The sequence below is a fragment of the Mustela nigripes genome, chromosome 14, assembly GCF_022355385.1.
Source record: "Mustela nigripes isolate SB6536 chromosome 14, MUSNIG.SB6536, whole genome shotgun sequence".
Lineage (NCBI taxonomy): Eukaryota > Metazoa > Chordata > Mammalia > Carnivora > Mustelidae > Mustela > Mustela nigripes.
Window position 1 is genome coordinate 4,131,203 of NC_081570.1, and position 17,589 is coordinate 4,148,791.

Here is a 17,589-nt window from a genome sequence, read left to right on the forward strand (position 1 = left end):
CGAACAAGAAACCAGAAGGGAAGAATAGAAGACAGATCATAACAGGCCTAAATTCAACCGTACCAACAATTACATTAAATATTAATGGACTAACAAATGCTCCCATTAAAAAGCAAGAAACTGGATGGATGGATTTATTCTATGAGACACCCTGTGTATGTGGACATAGACAGGTTAAACGTAAACAGAAAAGGATAAACCACAGACACAGAAGGACAAGGAGCCGTAGCAGCTGTACGGTGCCCAATAAAGCAGACTTCAAGTCAGAGAGCACTGCCAGAGATGGATTTCACAAAGCCACAACTGGCAAAGGAAGAAAAAGAATTCTACACTCTTAGCTGGAACTTTTTTTTTTTTTTTTTTTTAAAGATTTTATTTATATATTTGTAAGAGAGAGAGAGTGAGAGCAAGCACAGACAGACAGAGTGGAAGGCAGAGTCAGAGGGAGAAGCAGGCTCCCTGCGGTGCAAGGAGCCCGATGTGGGACTCGATCCCAGGACGCTGGGATCATGACCTGAGCCGAAGGCAGCTGCTTAACCAACTGAGCCACCCAGGCGTCCCTTAGCTGGAACTTTTAACACCACTTTCTCAGCAACTGACAGAAATCTGGTCCAAATCAATAAAGTCACAGAACTTGTGGTTTCTGGTAAATGCTGTCCACCACCCTGACCTGCTGATATTTACAGAACCAAAGCCCAGCAAGTGTGGAACGCACGTTCTGTTCAAGCACACAGAACTGCTGGGTCGCTAACATGATGGGCTATCAAATAAAGAAGTCTCAAAATATTTAAAAAGACTGGAATTATACAGATTATATTCCCTGACCAAAATGAAATTAAACTGAAATCACTGATCAGATATACAGAGAAGCCCAAATATTTAGAAATTAAGCAATACATTTCCAAAAGTGAAATTAGGAAACAATTTGAACTGAATGACAATGACATAGTAACATATCCAAATCTGTGGGATGGGGTAAAACCTTTTTTTTTTTTTTTTTTTTTAAGATTTTATTTACTTATTTGATAGAGATCACAAGTAGGCAGAGAGGCAGGTTGGGGGGGTTAAGCAGACCCCGCTGAGCAGAGAGGCCAATGTGGGGCTCGATCCCAAGACCCTGGGATCATGACCTGAGCCAAAGGCAGAGGCTTTAACCTACTGAGCTACCCTGGGGCCCCTAAAATTGGGTTTAAAGCCTTAAGTGTTTATAATATAAAAGAAGAAGGGTTTTAAATTAATAACCCAAGGCTGGGCTTTAAAAATCTAGAAAAGGCAGCAACGTGAAACCGAAGTAGTAGAAAGAAGAAAAAAGACCAGAAATCAATGAAATAGAAAACAGCTAAATAATAGAGAACATAACAAAGCCAAAGCTGGTTCTTTGAAAGGTCCAGTGCCCCATCCAGACTGGTTAAGAAAAAGGGGGAAAGAACATAAATGACCAGCATGAGTAATGAAGGCAGAGATCATCAACAGACTGCCACAGACAACAGTAAAAGGGTAAGGGCATATTATGAGCAACTTCATGCGAACAATCTGACAGTCGAAATGGGCAAATTCCTTGAAAAACACAAAATAACAAAGCTGACACAAGATGAAAGAGAAAATTGGAGAAGCCCTATATTTATCAAAGAATCCATTATGAGAAATCCTCCTACAGGGGCACTGGGGGACTCAGTCAGTTAAACCTCTGTCTTTGGCTCAGGTCATGATCCCAGGGTCCTGGGATAGAGCCCCACATCGGGCTCCCTCTCAGCAGGGAGCCGGCTTCTCCTTCTTCCTCTGCTTGTGGATGCTCTCTCTTTTTTTCTGCCAAATAAATAAATAAAATCTAAAAACAAAACCAAAAAACCCTCCTATAAAGAAAATTCAGTCTCAACTGATTTCACTGGTGAATTCCACGAAACTTGAAGAATAAACCATTCTTGGGGCGCCTGGGTGGCTCAGTCGGCTGGGCGTCCAACTCTTGATTTCGGCGCAGGTCATGACCTCAGGGTAACAGGATGGAGCCCGTGCTGGGCTCTGTGTGCTCGGTGGGGCGTCTGCTTGAGACTCTCTCCTCCCCCTTTGCTCTTGGCCCTGCCTGTGCACGCACACTCTCAAAAAAGAACAAACCATTTGCACAAAATCCTTTCAGAAAAGGGAGGAAGAAGGAATGCTTCCTAACTCATTTTATCAAGCTGCCGTAACTCATCCCAAAATCTGACAAATACATAATAAAGAGAGAAAATTATAATCTGCATCCCTTACAAACACAGATACAAAAAGCCTTAGTAAGGTATTAATTAGCAAATGAAATCAAGCGCTACATAAAAAGTATTATATGTCACGATCAAGGGGAGTTTTCCTCAGGAATATAAGGTTGGTTTAACATTCAAAAACCACTGTGATTCACCAAATAAGCAGAACGTAAGAGAAAAGTTAGCAAAGTAAGATCACATGTTATTGCTGAACTCCAGGGCCTTCTGGAAACCTTTGGTTTATACAGTGATACAGTCTGGACAGTTCAGCCCGCTGACACGGGAACCTGAGCAGGAGTGAAGATGCTTCTTCCCAGGAGGGAGAGTGGCATTCTTGGGATGAAAATTCAATTCAGATTACCTCCTGCAATATCTTCATATAAGAAGTATTTCACAACAGAATCGGAATCAGAAAACCGTGTCTTGTTAGTTGTCCCAATTTGGGAATCAAAGGGATCAGAATGTGGACCATCTGTTGCTCTCTGTGTCCTTGACTAAATCTCAGGGGTCTTCAGATCACTGAGAGGAGAGAGGCCTGGTGCCGTTCTGGTCCTGGTGACCTGCTCTGGCTCTCATCTCCAAACCACAAAGAGATGTGATCTGCTTCCTTCCGGTCTTTGTAGCTCTTCCTCCCTCCTGCCTCTTACAGAGCTTTGTCAAGTGCCAGGCTGCGTTCTAGGCTCCAGGAGTGCAGTACAGAACACAGTGAGTGGACAGTTAAAAGAGCTTCCGATGAGGGCCGGGGAGGTGAACGAATGATCAGAGGGAGACGCACAGTGGAGAATAAACGGGGGAAATGGAAAGGATTTGCCTGGGCCAAACTGAAGGCTACTGCTCTTGCGGGGTGACAAGGGATGCTTCTGGCAGTCAGGTGACTTCTGAGGGAATCGAAGGAACCAGCCATGCTGGCTTCTGGGGACTGAGGAACAGCAGGCACACAGTGTGGCCACAGGGTGCGCTCGCTGTTGTCTGGGGCAGCGTGGAGGCCGGGCTGGCTGCGTGGAGTGAGGGGGGCAGGAGGGGCCGGTCAGCAGAAGGCAGGTTCTCAAGGTCTCCAGCTTTTGCCTGGGGCTGAGAGTCACCGAGGGCTTAAGCAGAGAGCGACAGACTCGGACTTCTGTTCAGAGGCTCTGCCAGTGTGGAGGGCAGGGTCACAAGGTGGCGAATGAGAATGGTCAGGAGACGACCAGTGCAGTCATTCAGAACGGACAGTGGGAGCAGAGGGGGTGAGGGACGGTCATGTGCGGGAGATGCTTTCTGAGGACAGCTGAGATGGTTCTGAGGTGCATAAACTTTGGTGTATGGAAAAAGAGTGACCAAGACCAACTGCCAGGTTTTGCACAGACCAGCTGGAAGGCCGGGGCTCTCCTGACCTGCACAGGGAGGCTCTGGGGAGAGCAGGTTTGGAAGCATCAGAGTTGCGAGGGGCCAACTGAGAGGCTGGTGGAGATCCAAGCAGCAATGAGTAAGAGGAAGTGGGATACAGGGGCTGGAGGTCTGACAGGCAGGCCTGGCCGGAGCTGTGTGAGCGTTGTCACTGCAGGAAGGCGCTTCAAGCCAGCAGGCCGGGTGGGCCCACCTGGGGAGGGCGTCTACACGGACAAGGACCGGGCCCCACTGCCACGCCGCCATACACAGCAACCAGCCCGTGAGGTAACAGAGACAGCATGGAGAGGCCAGAAGGCCGGAAGGCGCGCCACCGGAGCAGGGGAGCAGGGGAGCAGGGGAGGAGGGTCTGTGCGGATGGGAACGACTGCTAGGGGACAGGGGGCAGGGGGTAAACAGGCGCCGCACACGCTGGGTGGGTGAGTGGGGCTGGCCCGGGGTGCCAGGGAAGGGGGATGCAGTCGGCCGGTGGGTGGTCCTGACTGCAGAGCCTCAGACCCTCAATGAGCACTGGGCTTCCGGACCCCTGACACTGGCTTACGCGCTGAAGACAGAAGCAACCGCATCTTTAAGAACAAAACTACAAAGCCAAGTCGGTTTCGTCCTTAACGCTCACCGGGGTGGGCCACAAGCTGCCGGAGAACGCTCGGCCAGAAAGACCCAGTTCCACTTACTTGACTTTGAGAGAAACACCCTGAGGGACTCCGACGCTGACCGCTGCGCCGAGGACGCTGTGCCTGGAGATCTTGCGCTCGGCCCCGTACTCGACCACCGTCCCGAAGAAGCCGGCCCTGCGGGGAGCGCGAGGCCTGAGCACGCGGGGCCCGCAGCTCTCCATCTCTCGTGGTCCCCGCAGGCAGCTGTCACCCAGAACACAGGCCGGGGCCCCCTTCCTGCCCTTGCCCCCCACCGCCCCAGGAGTGGATGAGGACTGACACCCCGGTGCCCGGGCAGAGCGAAGTCAGCCCAGCCGCGGTGTGGCCCTTCCATCAGCCCACGACCTCCCACAGGAACGCTCGAGAAACGTCACAGAAATGGCAGGCGTCCTGCGGCCACGGCCCTGCCGTCGGATCCCCCTCCACAAGGTGTACAACGTGGAGAGCCCCTGGCCTGGACTTACTTCAGCGACCCTTTCACGCGGGTCTGGTCATCGTCCTGGAATTTGTGCTGATAGCTGATCAGTGCAAAGGAGTGAGGGATCCCAAGCTGGGGAGACAGGGGGAGAAGGGAAGGCACGGCTAGTGGCCGAGGGGCCGTGTCCCACCGGCTGCTGAGCGCCCATCGCGGCAGACCTCTCGGGCCGGGGCCCCACCCTAGGCGCGAACACTTACTAGGGGCCGATATTTAACACCTGGGGGAATGCACTTTCCTGGCTGCTCACAGAAACAGAACATTCTATGGCCAGGGGCCTATGTTCTGACACAGTAGCTGGTGGTGGGTGCTGGGGAGCAGCTGCCTTTTGAGGTGTGGGGCCCCTCATGCCCTGTGTCCCTGCCCACCATGGTGGCACCCGAGCACACGACAACGCTCTGGGGTTACTCACCAGCCCAGGCTCTCTCCCACCCTGATTCTGAGGGCTCCTACTAGACGGGAAAGGGCCAGTTGGCTTAGCGTAACAGGAACACAGCTTCCCTGGAAGCCTGAGGACAGTGTCTCAGCAGCCCTGAGCGCTTATGCACGGGACAGCCCGCTGCGGGCCCCACGGCGCTGAGATCCGGGGAGGGTGGCTCGGGTGAGGCACGTCAGGAACACACGAGGGAGCAGCTCCTCCTCACCTGCAGGGCCACAGTGAAGTGGCTGGTCTTGGTGTCCCGGACGATGCTCGTGTTCATGGCCGACTGGATCCCCCACCGCCACTGCAGGTAGCCCACCGTGTTCTTGTCCAGGTTCCGGGCTAGGACGGTGGTGAGGCCGGGCCGGATGCCACGAGACGAAAACTGCAGAGCACAGTTTGTCGTCACAAAGCTGGGGACACACACACACAGAAATGGTCCTGGATGACACCCGGTTCTCGGCTCCTCTTGGCCCCTTCCTCTCTGTCACGCTAAGACCCAGCGCACTCTGCCTTCCGTGAAGCCCCGAGCTGGCGCCCCACAAGGAAAACAGGACACGGAGCCTCTTTCCGCGGGAGGGATGGAGAGAGGGCCTTGCTGCCGTCTTCCTAGTGCCTCTCCCTGCTCATGTTCACGGCCCACCAGCCCATTCCACCTTGAGCTACGACCAAAGAGGCACCCGAATGTCTGTTACCGAAAACCACTAGGTCCAACCCTACTGCAGGTCAGAACCACCTGGGGGGGTGGGGAACAGGCTGCACACTGGCAGCATGTGGCTGGTCTAAAAAACGCTGATGCTGGGCTCCCGGCCCTGGCGTTCTGAGTACGGGCTTGGAGTGTTCAAAGCTTGCCAGGTGATTCTAATGTGTGGCAAAGCGGAAGGCCCCCTGACCCAGAGACCACCCCAGACCACCCCAGACCAATTATGTCAGAGTTTCGGGCGGGGGGGGGGCGGCGCATCAGTAGCTTCCTCCACGACTGCCCGTGGCCCTGCACTTGAAAGCTCGTACAGCGAACCGCTTGCCCGGAAAGGCATCTGAAGTTTGTTTCCAAGGCAGTCAGCCCCATCTTCTGGTTAAAAAGGGGTATTTCATGTCAACGACAAAGGAATTCACACCACTTTACCCAAAGCGTTAAAAGGTGAGCAAACAGCCGAATGTTCACCAGATCGCCAAAGTCTGATTTCCTTCTCTCTTTCCTAAGCTTGGGGGTGCCACTTTTGCCACTAAATAATGACAAACGAGAGAGCGCCGATGGCAGCACTCTTGCAAACTTCAGCAGCTCTCCACGAATTAAGAAATTTGTCTTCCCCACCACGGGGCCCCCAACCCGAATGTTCCCTCATTTCTCTCAAGTCACCCCGGGTGCCAGCTGCGTTTTTCTGCTTCAGCCACGCTGGGGTCAGGGGAGGCAGGCAGGGAGGAGAGAGGCCAAAGTCACCCTAGAATTTCAAGACAGACGGTGGCATTTAAGAGAATCAAAATAGAAGGACTGAGATCCTTCAAGTAGTAACGACTTAGTCTTTTTATCCAGCATGTCACACAGAGACCAATTCGAGAGAGGGAGGGAGAGAGAGAGATTAGCAAGGCAGGCACTTCCTGGGAAGAGAGAAAACACTCTACAGGCTGTCTGCCTTTTCGGGGCTGGTGCTACACCCCACCCAACCTTGTGATCACTAGTCTGGACTTGCAAATGGCCTGGCCCTAGGATCGGGGCACCCCCCAGCACAGACGCCGTATGTCCACCAACTGGCACCCGTTTATACATCTGCATTCTCAAGTCTCAAGAACTTTGGGCATGATGAGGACATTCAATTTCCAAAGGCCGACGACCAGCAAGCCCTAACCTCCCTCCCTGGGCACCACTCAGCACTTTGAGGCTCAGCCAGAATAAAGTGGCCAACAGCTTTCCCTCGGTCAAGTGTCTCCTGAATGTATCTGGCCTTAAGAATGACCTAGGTGCTTGATAAATACAGACTCCCGGGCCTCCCAGAGCACCCGACTCAGCCGGTGTGGGGAGCAGGGCAGGACTCTGTGCTCTCTGGCGGCACCAGGGGAGACAGACTGACGCACACGAGCGCTCGGGCCAGTGCATTAGGACAACATGTGTGTATACTCTTAGCCTAAAGTGGTTAAAAGCGCAAATCCTCGTCGCCTCCCAGACCCACTGACTCCTGAGTCCTGGAGCAGAAGCCTGCGAAGCTGTGTTCGCACCCACGCATGCACGATCCCCCACAACGGGACTGAGAGCGCCTGTCGCTGCTGCTTTCAGCCTGTGCGTACACAAGCTTGGTCTCTACCTGTCCCAGAGGCCACACCCGTTCTCTCATGACCTTCCATACCCTGTGTCCCACCACCTGGGAACTCGCCTTTCCTACTGGACTGGAGCAGGGACTGGTCTTGGCCAGCGGGACCGGGCAGGTGTGCAGATACACATCCGAGTGGAAGTGAAAAGCTTTCTTTCGCAGCATATACTTCCTCCCAGGACTCCTTTACTTTCTCCCCCAGGGGAAGAATTTTATTTTACCTTCCACCCAGTTCCTTTAGCGGCGCGCACAAGGTAACCAACAGGGGTTACCAACAGGGGAACGAAGGACACCTCTGGGGTTCTAGGAGGGCAGCGAGTTACAGGTCCAGGAGTGGGATGTTACTGCAACAGCAAAGACGAAGGGGACTTGGGCGGCGGGGGGGGGGGGGGGGGCTTGACTCTCCAGCGTCTGCCCATCTCGCCGATGACCAGGCAGTCTCACCAGTGCCCCACTGTTTAATACACACCCTTTCCAGTACTTGAAACACATTCTCAGGGACAAGGAAATGATCCACAAGTTCGTCAGTATTTCAGGCCACTGGCCAGCTTCCCCATGAAGGTGCTTTCTCTCCACTCTCCTGGTGCTCACAGCCCTGGGTGAACAGGTGGGGCCTCATTCCCATAAAGGAGGAGACTGTGGGCCACAGAGCAGTAGCTGGGCCCGGGGCAGACAGGCAGCAGATGACCCCTCCCTGCGCCCACCAGTCCAGCGTCTGTGCCACGGGAACCCTGCCTTGGTTCTCTGCCAGCGCCGCAGGTTTGCCCCTGACGACCTTGTAGGAGAGAAGAAGTAACTCCAGATGACTTTGACCAAAAAAATACACAGGTTCTAGTCTGCTAAATCCACAAAGACCATCAAAGAGGATTTCTCTGTATTTACCATCTTGGGGTGAGATTACGGAACAGCTTCAGACCAAATAAAGGTCCCTGCAGATCCCCGGCTCCAAATTCTAACTATTCAAAAGAGAAAGAGAGAGTTAGCAGTGTTTACTCTCACAGCAGCAACCCAGGTCTCGGTGAGGCACCTCTGGTTATAATTCCTTCTTTTAATTTAATGCCACTGGCCCTTGCCAAGTAGGGGTTGGAAGATTTTAGAGCCCAACGTGGGGCTTTATCTCACGACTCTGAGATCAAGACCCGAGGTAAGACCAAGAGTTGGATGCTTAACTGACTGAGCCACCAGGGCCCCTGGAAGATTCCCAAGACCTCATCCGGACCATCACCAAATGGAGGGCTGTTGCCACAGATACAAAGGAGGCAGGTTTCGGAAAACACTGCTGGCCTCCGATGGTCTCCCTCGCTCAAGTCAGAAGGGGAGACTGGCTTCCATGACCGGCCACGTGCAGAGCCGCCTGCCGTGGTCTGGAGAGGGGGCCCCTGCCTTGTGTTCTTGCTCTGCTTCATGGCCCGTGGCTCTCACAGGTAACTGGAGATGGTCCTCAGGGGTCTGGGGCTCAGCCCGGGAAGTCCAGCCAGTGCTGGCTGCCTCGTTTACTAGTCTGGGTGACTTTCAAGGCACCTCTTCAATGTTAATTTGACGCAGGTCCATTTGCTCAGCAGAGCTGGCTGCGAGACAGCCGCCCATCAGTGGCCGGGAGCACTGACGCGGCACCTGCCTTCCGAACCGGGCAGGACAAGGGAAGAAGCTACAGGTCTCTGCTGAAGGGGAACAGAGACGTGGAGTTTCTCGCGGCTGTGTTTCTGTGCGTCGGCGTCTCAAGGGCAGTCTTGCTGCTCTGTCCCGCCTCTGGGCTGTCCAGCAGACGGGGGATTCTGGCTCCAGTAGGAGACGCGTTTTTCTCTTGGGGACAGTCACCTGATGCAAGTTTGGCATCTGGAATCCTGTTGTACAATGACGGGGCCAATCTAGGTCTTTCTGAGGGCTGGCTTTTAGAATGTAAAGGTTCAGAAATCAGGCTCTGCAGTGGTTAGCACGACCCTACCCGTCGACACTCTTACCTCTCCCCATCCCTTTGCGGAAGTGACTCGTCTAAGCGCGAAGTTTATGGAACCCCCTCCGTTCCCATTCTGGGTTGAGAGGCTTCCAGAAAGGATGGCTGTGTCTGTAGCTGTCAAGGGTGCCTAGGAAATGATATTGGCTGGTGAGGAATGAGTCAAAGCATGAGAAAGCACAAGGATAGCAGTGTAAGGAGTACACTTCAAGTGCATGGCCAAAGGTGCAGGTGACCACAGCTCCAGGGTCTAGGGACGCACAAGGACCTCAACTGGCTCACTTCTCTCCCACTTTGCTATCTGAACTGCATGTGGCCACCAAGATAATGTTTTTCAAAAGCTTTCCTGGGAAAATTTCAAAATTTCCAGGGGAAAGACCGGGCTGAATGCTGGTTCTTAGGATCAGATGGCACAGTGGCTTCATCGTGTGCCTTTCCTCCCACAGTGGCATGTCTGGGACTCTACAGTCCTTGCTCACCACCAGCACCGAGGAAGGGATTGAATCCGTGGCCCTAGTAGCCAACCCTGGAAGCTCTGCCAGACAGGCAAGTTTCCCAGTTTGGACTTCATCTTCTGGGTTGATGCACTTGAGAATAAACAGAGTTGAGGAGGTAGAGACCTCCTGTGAGCCTCAGCAGACCCCCTGCCAGTGTGCAGAAAGATGACATTTTAGTGACCCTGGGTTCAGCTGAATGTTGTATTTTCTGCACACAACAGAGCGTGCCTTAAAATGGAGACTGGTTCTTTGAATCACCCATGGAGGTCTGCTTTCTCACCCCAAATCTTCCTGACCTTGGTCTCTACTTCTCCCAGACCACTTGCACTTCTGCTGGGGGAGCCCAGCGACCTTGGAAGCTAAGTGCCCCCTGGCACTCATGTTGCTAACGCATCAGCAAAGCAGTAACAAGGTTGTGCCTGGAACTACTTTTTTTTTAAGTGGCTAATTGCATCCTTTCATAAATAAAGATGAGAAAAACCGCATCTGCCCGGAGCACCGTGCCTCGTTAACCTGAGCCTCGCTGCACTCGGTGGGGGGGAGTCTGGGCTTTACCTCAATGGACTGGGATATGTGCATCTTGTTAATTTCGATCTGCGGAAAGCCACTCCCGGACACATCTTCGTACTCCTCCTCATAGCGATCAAAAAGGTCAGTGGCATCGATGCCAACACTGATGGTCCCCTGGGGCAGAAAAACAAGCAGTCAGCAGCAGGGGTGGTATTTGTGGAATGAAAGACAATCTATACTCCAGCAGCCGGCAGCACACTGGGTGTGGGTGGGACTCCACCACGCAGCCCACAGAGCATGAATGTCACAGTTCACGCCAAACAGCAACAGAGCTTCACCGACCGCTGGGGTCAGGAAACCAGTCATGCTGGGAGGCAAATGAGAAGACAAGAATTTGGGGGAAGAAAAAGACCCATACAGTATGAATTTTAGGGCCCAAATAGATCACCTCCAGATTTAAGCTGTGAATGCAGAAACCACCTAGATAGGAGTCACATGAATGTTTTAATTTTAATGTTTGATTCTGAACACCTTTACATTATAAAACTACCTTAAAACCCTTCTTTTAAAAAATATTTTATTTATTTATTTGAGAGCGCAAGAAAGAGCATGAGCAGGGATCCTAATGTGGGACTTGATCCCAGGACCCTGGAATCATGACCTAAGCCAAAGGCAGACATCTAACTGACTGAGCCACCCAGGTGCCCTTAAAACTCTTTAAAACATAAAGTAACTTCAAAGATCAAGAAGTGCTTGCCACTCGCTTGTGCTCTCTGTCAAATAAATAAACAAAATCTTAAAAAAAAAAAGTGCAAACAAAATCAATTATGAATGGAGATTGAAAAATTGTTTCACCTTCTAAAATTAATTTGAGAATTAAGCTATGAGAAATGGGACACCATATTCTCTCAAGAAACGTGAAGCTAAAATCTGCTGACTGATATAAAATGCTCCATCCTCAGAAAATCAATGTTTATTATTTTTTTTATCATCATAAGATTTCTCAAATGGGCATATATCTTAATCCCACATATAAAAATCTGACCACACACACATTTTTTATTCGGTTCCCTGCAGCCCATTTTAAAAAACTGTACTGAGGCTGAATTTATAAATAATGACAGAAAACGCACTGCCTGAGGTGCCCATTTCGGTGAGTTCTGATAGACATGCAGACTCGCGAAACCAACCTCCACAATCACGACACAGAACATTTCTATTGCCCCAAAAGCAGCGTGGGCGCATGTGTTCTTCTGCCCAAGAAGGGGACACGTGAACAAAGATGTGAGCGGGGACTAGGGAGGAGGCCACGGGGCCGGAGCAGAGGGGCACATGGCAGACAGGAAGGCTCTGGTGATTGTGTGCGGGTGATCTGTGGACGCTATGGTGCGGGGCGGGGGGCGGGGGGCTATCTAGCAGATGACCAGTTGAACCCTGCTGTTTCAGTGGGATTAGCAATTAGTCTAGGTTTTCATTTTTATTTTCATTATTTATTTAGTTTTAAGAAAAGATTTTATTTATTTATTTGACAGAGAGAGAGAGACAGATCACAAGTAGGCAGAGAGAGGCAGAGAGGGAGGAAGGGAAGCAGGCTCCCCGCCGAGCAGAGAGCCCGATGTGGGGCTCGATCCCAGGACCCTGAGATCATGACCTAAGCCGAAGGCAGAGATTTAACCCACTGAGCCACCCTGGCGCCCCTAGGTTTTCATTTTTAAACTGAATATTAGCATCATCACCAGTTGCCTTAAGCTAAGAAGCCAGACAGGTTTGGTGCTCAGGCATGCCTTGGTATCCTTAGCCTCTGACACTGTCTCATCTAGTGGTATGTCAGGGGCCACTGCCTCTCTCCACCTCAGCCCAGCCCCGACATTTGCTGGTGTGGTGGCGCAGCCAGTTGCCTTCTCCTAGTCTCCGCTGGTATGAGAAGCAGGAGATGCCGTTGCCCGGCTGGTACGGCAGGCAAGTGGCCTGTGCCTCAGCCTGGGACATATGTGAAGCTGTGGGCAGCCGAGTGCGGGAACCCGCAGATGCGTTATGAACAGGGTGGGAAAGAGAGACGGGCCGGTCCTCAGCAGAAGGCAGCAGACGGCAGTCTGAATATTCCTGCCGCAGTGGTTTTCCTCTACTGAAGGTCATCACCTGGAGGTGACACTTTCTGTGAAGGGCCACAGGAACTATTTTAGGTGTGGGTCCTACCGTCTCTGTCGCAACTCAACTCTGCTGTTGGAAGGGAAAGCAGCCCAACTACCCAGCAAGGGACTGACCCTGGCTGTCTGGCAAAACTGTTTATTCATCCTGAAATCTGAATTTCATAGAATTTTCTTGTCTCAAACAAACAGACAGACAGACAGACAGACAAAAACCCCTCTAACGTGGAGCCCAATGTGGGGCTTGAACTCATGACCCTGAGATCAAGACCTGAGCTGAAATCCAGAGTCGGATGCTTAACCCACTGAGCTACCCAGCTGTCCCCTTTTGATTTTTTTCAACTGTTAAAAAAAAAAAAAAGTAAAAACAATTCTTAGCTTGTCACATAAAAACTGGCAGTGGGCTAAATGTGCAACTCCTGATGTAAATCTGTAGGACGTTTGTGTTTTTGGGTAATATTTTCTTTTCTGATAAATTCTTCCGGGAGCAACACAATTAAACACAGTTTATGTCTAACAACAACGAAATAAGCACTCAATTTCCATTTTCTCAGAGAACTGATGAATTTGTAACTCGTCGGAAACGGTTTTCAGTATCGATCATCCATCCACAGCGCTAATTCAGACCATACGAAAATCAAGTCTTACACAGGCTAAACAAACTCCAGGGCCTTGGTCAGTAGTCCGCTGCTCTTCATTAAAGACCACGCCCCAAAGCGAGCCGGAGCAGCAGGGGCTGTCCAGGTAACTGTGGACCGGACAGCAGTTCCGCTCTGTTAATTTCACTCATTTGTCCATTCTAAGGTTTGTACTGCACAGAGCAAAGATAAGGCAATAGCTATTTATGTGTTTGTTCTATTAGCAAGAGAACCTCACAGCTGTTAATGATGCCAATTTTATGTCAGTGTTACCTGATGCTTCAAACAGAAAATCAGCGAATCTTAATACTGGTTTGATCTGAATTATAAACATGCAATACTGGGCGCCTGGGTGGTTCAGTGGGTTAAGCCTCTGTCTTCAGCTCAGGTCATGGTCTCAGGGTCCTGGGATCGAGCCCTGCAACTGGCTCTCTTCTCAGCAGGGAGCCTGCCCCCCCACCTTCCTCTCTGCCTACTTGTGATCTCTCTCTGTCAAATAAATAAAATCTTTAAACAGACAAACAAACAAAACCAAAAAAACAAAAACAAAAACAAAAAAACAACAAACCATGCAATCCTGTGATTTATAAGAAATGTATGTCCGGTCATTCAGGTGACCAAATATGTACTTCTTATTTGTATTTGGTCTTCATCTGTAGGGATCCTGGCTCACAGCTCCTACGACCCCAGACATTTCTGTCGGTAAGGATGATAAATGCGTCTTCTGTTACGTTAATGAAGGTGGCTTTTAGTCTCCCTCCAAGGCCAGGGGCTGGTTGCCAGGAGGACCAACTAAGTGACTGGAGGGCTGGAACCTTCAAGTTCTACCCCCAGCCTCCAGGGAGGGAAGAGGAATCAAGAGGTTGAAACCAGTCAGTCTGACTATGCAATGAAGTCTCCGTGAAAATCCAAAAGGACTGGGTCCTGCAAGCTTCATGATTGGCGGGGACAGTGCAGGTGCAGGGAGAGTAGGGTGTCTGAGAGGGTGTGTAAACCCATTACCTTTTCCCAGCCTTCGCTCTGCGTATTCCCACCGGCTGCTGATTTGTGCCCCTCTAGTGAACTGAAGGAATCGGAGAAGGAGGGTGTTGGCCTCTACAACCCTGGGTCAGAAGCCTTGGGCCTGTGATGGGCATTGGAGGTGGGGGGGGGGGGTCGCAGCAGTGTTGTAGGATTGAACCTTCCATCTGTGGAATCTGATGCAGTCCCAGACAGCATCAGAGATGAACGGACTTTTTTTTTTTTTTTTTTTTTTAAAGCAGGCTCCACAACCCATGTGGAGCCCAACGTGGGGCTCGAAGTCTAGACCCTGAGATCAAGGCCTCAGCTGACTCAGCCACCCAGGCGCCCCTGGACCCGAGTTGGATTCTTGCTGGTTGCAGCTGCCCCCATCCACGCTGGAACTGGGTGGGAACCTCAGAAGAAAGTGTTACTGTAAAGTCAAAAAGTCCTAGTGTGAATGTAAGCTTCTGTTTTTGTGGTGATACTCAAATGCCAATTCTGGTAAAGTACAGCGTGATGGTAAAAGTGTCTTATTAAAGCAAGAAACCTACGGAGGAAAAACAGCCTCAGCATTAGTTACGTGCACATGGATGCACGACTGTCAAAACCAGCTGCGATTATCCACCTGGGAAAATTAAGCTCAAGCTGTCAAAATGTACAAATATTTTTGTGTCTTCAGAGTAACAATAATTTTCTGTGAAGCGGATTCATTATTTATTTATTTTTTTAAAAAAGTAGGCTCCATACTGGGTATAGTGCCCAGTGTGGGGTTTGAACTCATGACCCTGAGATCAACCCTGAGCTGAGATCAAGAGTCAGACGCTTAACCCACTAAGCCACCCAGACACCCCAAAGCTGATTCTGAAAACAAAAAAATTTACAGCATGTCCGTATTACAAATTGAGTATTAGGAACATCTGGGCTCTGTGTCTACCACCCAGAAGAGAGTTAAAAGGAGTTAAATAACTCCTTTTTAAAATGGCACAATAAACCCCCTAGCTTTTGAAATATTTAAGAAATTGCAATCACCAAAAATAAAGCATGTCACTCTGAAATTGAGCTCTTGAGGAAGGACGAACTGAACAAACAAAATAAGAGCTCCAACAGTTTATTTCAAAATTCCCTACGAGCAATCTGGAGTATCTTGATTTTTGCTAAGAATTTTTTTGGTGGAGCTGTCATCTTTAGTTAAATGTATAGTCTCTCTTGGAATGGAATGAAACTGAAAAGGCCTGCCTGTGGTTTTGTGGCTGGGCCGGTAATCTGATGAAGCAGGCGAAAGATCATAAGGAAAAGACAATTTATTGAAAAAAGAGTGTCAAAAATATTCTAAATGGAGGCAAAAAGATAATACCCTATGAAAATACTTGAGCCAAAGTATATGTTCCGCAAACTTGAAATTTATAATTGAGAAAATACTCTCAATTAAGAATACTATGGTGAAGCCAGACAGAGGGTCATGGGTAAGGGAGGGAAAAATGAAACAAGACGAAACCAGAGAGGGAAGCAAACCGTAAGAAACTCTTAATCTCTGCGGATTAAAAACTGAGGGTTGCTGGAGGGGAGGGATGAGGGAGATGGGGTGGCTGGGTGGTAGACACTGGGGAACGTATGTGCTATGGTGAGAAAAATAATAAGTTAAAAAAAAGAATACTATAGTATACAGAGAAGAATCAAATATACTAAAGATTTCAAATTTACGGGGCACCTGGGTGGCTCAGTGGGTTAAAGCCTCTGCCTTCGGCTCAGGTCATGATCCCGGCATTCTGGGATCGAGCCCCGCATCGGGCTCTCTGCTCTGTGGAGAGCCTGCTTCCTCCTCTCTCTGCCTGCCTCCCTGCCTGCTTGTGATCTCTTTCTCTGTCAAATAAATAAATTAAAAAAAAAAAAAAAAAGATTTCAAATTTACTAGGGGCGCCTGGGTGGCTCAGTCTCTTTCGCAGCTGCCTTCGGCTCAGGTCATGATCCCAGGGTCTGGGGATTGAGCCCCGCATCAGGCTCCCTGCTAAGTGGGGAGTCTGCTTCTCCCTCTCCTGCTTCCCCTGCTTGTATTACCTCTCCCACTTTCTCTGTCAAATAAATAAATCTTAAAAAAAAAAAAATTCAAATTTACTAAATACAAATGTATTTAGATGGTAGGTAACGGGGGCACCTGGGTGGCTCAGTCTGTTGAGCGTCTGCCTTTGGCTGGAGTCGTGGTCCTAGGGCCCGGGGACTGAGTCTACACTGGGCTCCCTGCGTGGCGGAGAACCTGCTTCTCCCTCTGCCCCTCCCCCTGCTCGTTCTTGTGCTCTCTCTCTCTCAAATAAATAAAATCTTAAAAACAAACAAACAAGCAAAAAGATGGTAGGCAATGTTACGGAAGACAGACCACCACACGGAAGGCACCTTCTCTGGGAAACGATCAGTGCCACAAGGCAGGAGTGAGGGTCCAGAGAAGGCCCCCCGCGAGCCCCGCTTGCTGGCGTCTGACCCTTGCAGAGCCCTCTCCTTGATTCTGCCCAGCCCCAGAGACTCGCTCCTGTCCGACAGAGTGCAGCGGTGTGACTGGTGTGGCCTTTGGAGCGAGGTCACGGGACACCTTGCAGTTTTCTTCTAGGTCTCTCTGAGGGCGCTTTCTTTCTTTTTTTTAAAAAAGATTTTATTTATTTATTTGATAGAGAGATCACAAGTAGACAGAGAGGCAGGCTCCCCATTGAGCAGCGAGCCCACACGGGGCTCGATCCCAGGATGCCGGGATCATGACCTGAGCTGAAGGCAGAGGCTTTAGCCCACTGAGCCACCCAGGCACCCCTGGAGGTGCTTTCTGGGGAAGCTAGCTAACAGAACACTCCACCGTCCCCGAAACTGCTATGTTCTGAGGGAAGACCAAGCCAGCCAGGGCGGGGAGAGCCACGTGGGAGGCCCAGGAGCGCAGGCGCCATCTTCAACACGACCCCGCCGCCACTGGACTACACCCACATGAGGAGACCCCAGCAGAACCGTCCAGCTGATTCCGGTCAACCCACAGGACCCTGAGAGAAAATCAAATTGTTTATGCCACTGAGTTCTGGTGTGGTTGGTTATGCATAACCAGAACACAGAATATCAGAATATCAGAGACAAATGTAACTGATAAGCTGATTAAAAGAATTCTCCTTCCTACCCGCTTCTCTCCTTCTCTCCTTCTTCCCTCTGTCTTCGGCTCTACACCCAACGTGGGGCTTGAACTCACAACCCTGAGATCAGGAGTTGTGTACTCTACCAACTGAGCCAGCCAGGTGCCACTGCTGCTTCTTCTTCTTTTTTTTTTTTTAAAGATTTTATTTATTTGACAGAGAGAAATCACAAGTAGAGGGAGAAGCAGGCAGAGAGAGAGAG

General features: G+C 50.5%; 1 protein-coding gene across 2 annotated transcripts in view; it reads right to left on the minus strand.

Moving 5' to 3' along the window:
• DNAJC11 (DnaJ heat shock protein family (Hsp40) member C11) overlaps positions 1–17,589 on the minus strand; it is a 71,641-nt gene that overhangs the window by 8,207 nt on the left and 45,845 nt on the right. For both annotated transcript variants that reach the window (XM_059374443.1, XM_059374444.1), the window contains exons 5-10: positions 10,488–10,616; positions 9,443–9,565; positions 8,364–8,437; positions 5,399–5,588; positions 4,744–4,829; positions 4,298–4,414 (exon numbers count right to left, since the gene is read on the minus strand). In XM_059374443.1, the coding sequence (XP_059230426.1) occupies positions 4,298–4,414; positions 4,744–4,829; positions 5,399–5,588; positions 8,364–8,437; positions 9,443–9,565; positions 10,488–10,616 (719 nt within the window). The remainder of the gene's footprint in view (positions 1–4,297; positions 4,415–4,743; positions 4,830–5,398; positions 5,589–8,363; positions 8,438–9,442; positions 9,566–10,487; positions 10,617–17,589) is intronic.